The sequence below is a fragment of the Aethalodelphis obliquidens genome, unplaced genomic scaffold, assembly GCF_003676395.1.
Source record: "Aethalodelphis obliquidens isolate GAN/ISIS:26980383/991018 unplaced genomic scaffold, ASM367639v1 scaffold45, whole genome shotgun sequence".
Classification (NCBI taxonomy): Eukaryota; Metazoa; Chordata; class Mammalia; order Artiodactyla; family Delphinidae; genus Aethalodelphis; species Aethalodelphis obliquidens.
The window spans coordinates 7865425-7872613 of NW_020837989.1; the positions used below are offsets into that span (position 1 = coordinate 7865425).

The following is a 7189-nucleotide window of genomic DNA, read 5'->3' on the forward strand; positions in this document are numbered from 1 at the left end:
AAGGTGAGGGCAGTAAAGGCAGTGTTAAATAAAACAGAAGAGCAGCCTTCCTTTCTGTTAGAAACAAAGGAAAGGAGCGCACTGTGTCTGTATGCATTTGTTCTGCGACTCCGTACTTATCAAAAAAAAGTCTAAGCTCAGCCCAGACGGCTGACGCTCTCAAACATGCTGCAGAGGTAAGGTGGAGGCGGGGTGAAAACCTGGAACCCCAGACGAGCATGCGCACTTTGACTTTCGTCCGGCGCAAAGCCTCTCTAGCTCGGAAACCTTACGTCAAAGTCTACGTTGAAAGACGTAGGGAGGGAAGTCAGGGAAATGCTCGCTCTCGAGTCACGTGACGCGACGAGAGCGTCGTTGGCTCCTCCCCCTAAAGATGGCGTCGTTGCTGCAATCGGAGCGGGTTCTCTACGTAGTCCAGGGAGAAAAGAAGGTTCGGGCCCCGCTCTCGCAGCTTTACTTCTGCCGCTATTGTAGCGAGCTGCGGTCGCTGGAATGTGTGTCTCACGAGGTAATGTAGTCGTCCCATGAAGAGTGTGTGTGTTGGGGGAGGGGGGAGGCGGTTCCTCCTAGTCAGCGCGACCAGCGGGTGGTAATTTTCCTAGCATGCTGATTGGCTCTGCCTTTCGTCACTCAGATTTGCCTGTGATTTAATTTGCTTATACGTACGTAATTTGTCACTTGGAAAGGAGGAGCGGCCTTGGGTGGGGCTGAGCGGCCCTTCTGTTCTAGAGCGCCCTCTGGGACAAACTTGACTTTGGGGACCCTGGCCATCTCCTGCGGGGGGTGGGTGTTGGTTATTGGGTGGGTCAGGGGGAGAAAAGGTATGGGGATGCTTAGTTCAGGCCACTTGAGGGGCGAGATATCGTCTTTCCAGCATCGATTGAGGGAGTGGGGAGGTCCGCGGGCATTCTCATCCAAGCCCCTCCCATCCTGGAAGTTCTCCCCCTGCTTGGGCAGAAACTGGGCCCTCTTCCAACTGCCTTGTTATGTTTCCTGACCCAGCCCAAGGCCTGCAGCAGATACGAGGTTGGGATGGGGTGAGCTGAGTGAAAAGCGCTTACAATCCGGTCTGTCGTTTAAGAAGCTCAAAGTGTTATATTCATGGCGCTTCTCCTGAGGGTACATTTCTGACCTTCACTGGCGCAAGTGGGCGTTGGAGGTGGGATTGCTCAAAATGTAAAAGACCCCCGGAAAAAAAAATCACCAAATAACAAAACCCCAGAACTTCTGCAGCACTTGGAACATGTTGTTCATTCAATAGGCTCTGCGGATTAAAAGACGCGTTAAGACGTAAATCTTGCTGTTGAGTAACTTGCAGTCTCGTGAAGGAAAAGCTGATTAGTAATAATACATAGTTAATGCTTATTCAGTACTTTCTATATGCCATGTGCTTTACATAATCTTTAATCATCCTACAAACTAGAATAGATACCCTTTTTTAAAAACCACTTTACAGTTAAAGAAAGAGGCACATAATGTTTGCGCTGGGTCACACAGCCAGAAATTTGTGGGTGGGAGGGGACAGCAAAATTTGAAACCAAGCAGCCTGATTCAGAGGACTTGAGTGAGGATCCCTGGACGGTTAAAAATGCATATGAGAATATGTCCTATACTATAAGCCATTTTACACATTATGAATAATTATTATTTTATTGGGAATATTTTTCATGCTGTTAAGAATAGTCAGAGAAAGCAGTTAAATAACACAAGAGAAAAATCAATGCTGTATTATATACATGATTTTTTTTTCTCCATCTCCATTAGCACTTTGTATGCTTATTCTTTGGCAGGTCCTTTCTCTTTAGGATGCTGTCCCAGCTCCACCTCTAGAATTTATTGGATTAGATTCTCATTTGGTGATCATTAGGGAGCTGAGTCTCCATAATCTGTAAGGATCTCTTCAGCTAGGACATTCAGTCTGTGACTGAATCTTTTACGGACTGGTGTGCACCTGTGAAATGGAGGCCATTAGGGTTTGGGGAAGGATGATGCTAGTGAGGGCTGAAGCAGTCCAGAAATTTCAAATCACAAGCCTGGGATTGGAGCTGCACATGAAGGGATGAGCATAATTTGGAAAGGGGACAGGGAGGAATAAATTATACTTTGCCTTTTATGATGAGTAAGTGCAAATATAAGTTAACAGTATTATATTTTGTGTTCCTGGAGACTTATTTGAGCAGTAACTTTATCTTTTCAAAGGTGGTTCTGTTTATAAGCAGATGATGAAAAAAGAAAACAGTTTCTGTCATAGTATTTGTGTTCAAGTGAATCTGTCCATCTGCAGGTGACTAGAGTTCTAGAATTATCAAATAGGATCTACTACATTAAAGAAAATATTTAGTCCTTAAAAAAGTACAATGAATTTAATTTTGTACTATGTTTTTGCATTAAATACAATAAGACTATGTTGTTAACTTAGTAGTTTAATTTGCCATTTAAAAATCTCTAATTTGTTGGCTACAGCTGACTTTGTAAATGTTAATGTATGCTTTTCTTCAGTGAACATGGAATACCTCAGTAATGGGAAAACTTTTAAAATCTCTTAACAATTTGTGTGGCCAAGTTATTGCAGTCACACAAAGCTAGACCAGATAGAAGGATATTTGATCACAGCCTCATAAATTGGGTTTATTTATTAATCTATTTAGATTATCATAGAGATCTTTTACATAAACATGTTTTAACACGTCTAATACATAAAACTCTGATGAAAGGGAATAGGAAAGATCAGAAAGGAAAAATAGAAGGATTTCAGGAAATCCAGAGGTTAAGAAAACAACAGGTGATTGAAGAATAAACCCGATGCTGAAAACAGTCCAGGTTCTTTGCCAGATCAATGGTCTCTCACCTCTGCTGCAGAATAATGTAATTTAAATTTCACTAATTGGCATAGGCATATATACAAGCCAAGCTAAATGTCTTTTCCTCCGATTTTTTGATTTCTCGTTTCTTTCTAGGTGGACTCCCATTATTGTCCCAGTTGTTTAGAAAATATGCCATCGGCTGAAGCCAAACTAAAAAAGAATAGGTAAGACTGGGATCAATTTTTTCTATTTTCCCCAGCTATTTCTTTAATAGCTGGTAAAAAAGCACATGGAACTAACTCTCATTTTTAACAAGCTGTTTTTCTTTTTTTAGCATCACTTATGCCAAAGGTGAAACTTTCATTTTAAAAAAATAAATTGTATTTTAGAACAGTTTTAGACTTAAGAATTACTGTGAAGGTGCTACAGAAAATTCTGTTTACTCCTTACCCAGTCTCCCCTATTATAAATGTCATATGTTAGTATGGTATATTTGTCTCAACTAATGAACATTATTGGTAACATTATTATTAAATGAACTCTATATTTTATTTAGATTTCCTCAATTTTCCCCTAATCTCCTTTTTCTGTTCTAGGATCCTATTCAGGATACCCACATTATATTTAATAGTCATGTCTGTTTAGGCTCCTCTTGCTGTGATATTTTCTTAGACTTTCCTTAGTTTTGAGGAGTACTGGTAAGATATTTTATAGAATGTCCCTCAATTGGAAGTTGTCTTATGTTTTTCTCATCAGCTGGGGGAATGTGTTGTGGGGAGGAGAACCACACAGGTAAAGCGCATCTCTCATCACATCATATCAAAGGTATATACCACCAACATGACATCACTATTGATGTTAACTTTGATTACCTGGCTTGAGCTAGTGTTTGTCAGGTTTCTCTGATGTAAAGTTACTCTTTTTGTTTTCTTCTCCTTTTCCATATTGTACTCTTCGGAAAGAAATGCACTATTACAGCCCACACTTAAATACTGGGGAGTTATGATCCCCTTCCATGAAGGCTATCTCCATGTATTACTTGGAATTCTTCTGTATGGAAGATTTTTCTCTTCTCCCCTTTTTATTTATTTAGTCATTTACTTCAAGCAGTATGGGCTTGTGAATATTTATTTTATACTTTAGGTTATAATCCAGTACTACTTTTTTTTTTTTTTTTTAATTCAGATTGTTCCGGCTTTGGCCATTGGGACCTCTTTTAGTAGACTTCCTTCTCCCTTTGGCATACCCCCGTCATTATATGGCAGTGAGGAGGAGGGAAGTGTTATTCAGTTGTTTGAGAACTTTCTTACTTACTCCAGGCTCATCCTCTATATTTTCTGCTCCAGTCCTAGAATTAGCCATTTCTCCAAGGAGCCCTGGTACCTTTTATTCGAGATTGGTATTGCAAACCAAGATCTGGGTAGTATTAAAAACCAAGATTGGTATTAAAAACCAAGATGTGGTATTAAAAAGCAAGATCTGGTACTCACTGCTACTGGTGCCATTTTGGTTTTTAACATGGTGTGGAAGTCCTTTGTAACCAGTCACACCTCTGTACCTCCATGGATATGAACCACTGTTTTGTCTTTCCTGTCCCGGAGAAATAGCTCCTTATAAACCAGTTTTGTATGGTTTCCATACATTAAATTTTGTCATTTAATCCTCAGAATATCCCTATGAGGTGGGTACTATTATTATCCTTATCTGAGGATATTACCTAGTAGCAAAATATCACAGAAAATTGGAGTTATGGAATGGAACATCAGAACAAGTCCAGGACTGGAGGTGAAATCTTGATAATTTCAGATGGTGGGAAAGTTAAGAATAACAAGGCATGGGGGAGACTATAGGGGAATGTTGAGCGTTTCACTAGGAAGAGTAATGCCTAAAGAGAGCAGAAAACCCTGAAAATGCCCCTTCTGAAACATTTCATCTTGGTAACATTGTTTGGTATCTGTTTCAGCTCTCTGGCACAGCAAACAAGCAGTTACTTTCCAAACCTAGTTTCACAGCTTATTGTATGTTGCCTCTCCGTTTTCCATTGTGCAATTGGTCTGTTCTCTCTAAAGTCATAAGCTGTGACATTTCTGTGTCCCACAGAAATCTTTTTTTTTTTTTTTTTTTTTTTGCGGTACGTGGGCCTCTCACTGTTGTGGCCTCTCCCGTTGCGGAGCACAGGCTCCAGACGCGCAGGCTCAGCGGCCATGGCCCACGGGCCCAGCTGCTCCGCGGCATGTGGGATCCTCCCAGACCGGGGCACGAACCCGTGTCCCCTGCATCGGCAGGCGGACTCTCAACCACTGCGCCACCAGGGAAGCCCCCACAGAAATCTTTGTGGTCTGTAAAAGAGTCTAAAAGTTAACTCCAGACTGTTAACCGTGATTCCCTCTCTGGAGTAGGATTGGGTCATGCTGTAACTCTTCAGGAACTTTGATGATGATTGCATTTTTAAAAATAATTATTGTAATACTTCTGAAATTTTAAAATGAAGTTTGTAGGAGCCTCTTCAGAGTACTTTTTAATTTCTTTTTGCTTGAGAGCCACGCTTCCCTTATAGTTCTCTCTTGAATTCCTAACATGTAGAACAATGTCTGGCACATAGTAGGTGCTCGGTAAATATTTGTTGAATGAATCAATGATTGTTTGTCGTGTCCTAGATGCGCCAACTGCTTTGACTGTCCCGGCTGTATGCACACCCTCTCCACTCGGGCAACAAGCATTTCCACACAGCTTCCAGATGACCCAGCCAAGACCACGGTGAAGAAAGCCTATTACCTGGCCTGTGGATTTTGTCGCTGGACATCTAGAGATGTGGGCATGGCAGACAAATCTGTGGGTGAGTGAGGCAGACTTCAACATGAGATTTTGTGAAATCGGCAGTGCTGTAATTGCACACAAATCATTATTTCTGTTACCTGTTGGGAGGTAGGTGATAAATTCAGAGTATTTTGTCATTAAATCTTCTATGTTCCCACATTCTCACATGGACCGTGATGTTTCATCTGAGACTTGGTAAACTATTTCATTTTCTTAAAGTTGGTAAAATAGCATTTATAAATCTGATACTTTTTTAGAATCAAAAGATTAATGTTCTTCATAAAAAATAAATGCTCCTGATGGTGGAACACACCATGAACAAACCTAAAAGATAAAAGTCACAAAGCTTGGATCATATATAACAGTAAAGATAAATAACCAAAAATAAGGAACCCTTAGAAATCAGAAAGCTACCCAATAGAAAGAAAGAAATTGTCAGAGGATATGAACTGCAGCTCTCAGAAATGGAAGTAAAGATGGTCAATAACCAAAGTGTGCACAAATCATTGGATTTTTTTCCTTGCACACAACTTGGTGAGGTGATTTTTTTTAAGTCAATAAATATGCAAAAAGATAAGTTCAGTTTTGCTAGTAATCATGAAAATGCAAATTAAAACTTCGTCCATTGATTTGGCAAAATTTTAAAAATCTGGTAGTATGACAAGAATATGGGAAAATAGTTCTTTTGTCTGCTGCCATTTTAGAGAGCAGTTTGACAACATTTATTAAAATTTCAAATTGCTTTTATTCTTTTACCCAGAAATTACATGTCCAAGTATCTATCCTGGAGCATTCAAACACATGCTCAAAGATACATCTATATGTATCATAAGTGAAACAGGAAAGTTATGTATGTTCGGACCTAAAGAAAACCTAAGGTATTAAATTACCTTTCCATCATTTGAGCATTTCAAAGCAGAGGTTGCATTTACCTTCATTAGGAAACTTCCTTTTTTTTCATATCCTGTACTCCATGGTTAATATCAGAGAGTAGAAACACTCTTTATTATAATCAGTTCAAAATCTTGAGTTGCTGTTTATTTTTTATATAAACAGCAGCACTGCTAACTCCCCATTGTCTTTTTTCTTTCTGAAATTTTGTTTGTTTAATTTTGTGAAAACTTTTTAGATTTGTTAAAAATTCCCATTTTTACATTTCCATTAAAAATATCAACTTACTGGGGCTTCCCTGGTGGCGCAGTGGTTGAGAGTCCACCTGCTGATGCACGGGACATGGGTTCGTGCCCCGGTCTGGGAAGAACCCACGAGCCGCAGAGCGGCTGGGCCCGTGAGCCATGGCTGTTGAGCCTGCACGTTCGGAGCTTGTGCTCCGCAACGGGAGAGGCCACAACAGTGAGAGGCCCATGTACCGCAAAAAAAAAAAAAACTCAACTTACTATTTACATGAGGAAGCCAACTAAAAACTCATTATGTTATTTGACATAACTAAAATGAAGATGGACTGCAGCTAAAAGTTTTCTACAGATTCTTACATAGCTTGGAAGTAAATATGGGTGAAGTTCCTTTAGATTCAACTCTATTCTTTTTTTTTTTTTTTTTTTTTTTTT

The 7189-nt window shown here is 39.9% G+C and overlaps 1 protein-coding gene across 3 annotated transcripts in view; it reads left to right on the top strand.

Moving 5' to 3' along the window:
- Nucleotides 1–300: 300 nt before the first annotated feature.
- DCTN4 (dynactin subunit 4) overlaps nt 301–7189 on the top strand; it is a 31652-nt gene continuing 24763 nt past the window's right edge. Inside the window, exons 1-3 of one of the 3 annotated variants that reach the window (XM_027081536.1) lie at nt 301–508; nt 2958–3028; nt 5462–5640. In XM_027081536.1, coding sequence (XP_026937337.1) covers nt 374–508; nt 2958–3028; nt 5462–5640 — 385 coding nt within the window. In that variant the 5' untranslated portion in view covers nt 301–373. Of the gene's footprint in view, nt 509–2955; nt 3029–3560; nt 3630–5461; nt 5641–7189 lie in introns of those variants that run through there. The other 2 variants (XM_027081534.1, XM_027081535.1) reach the window with 2 other exon arrangements.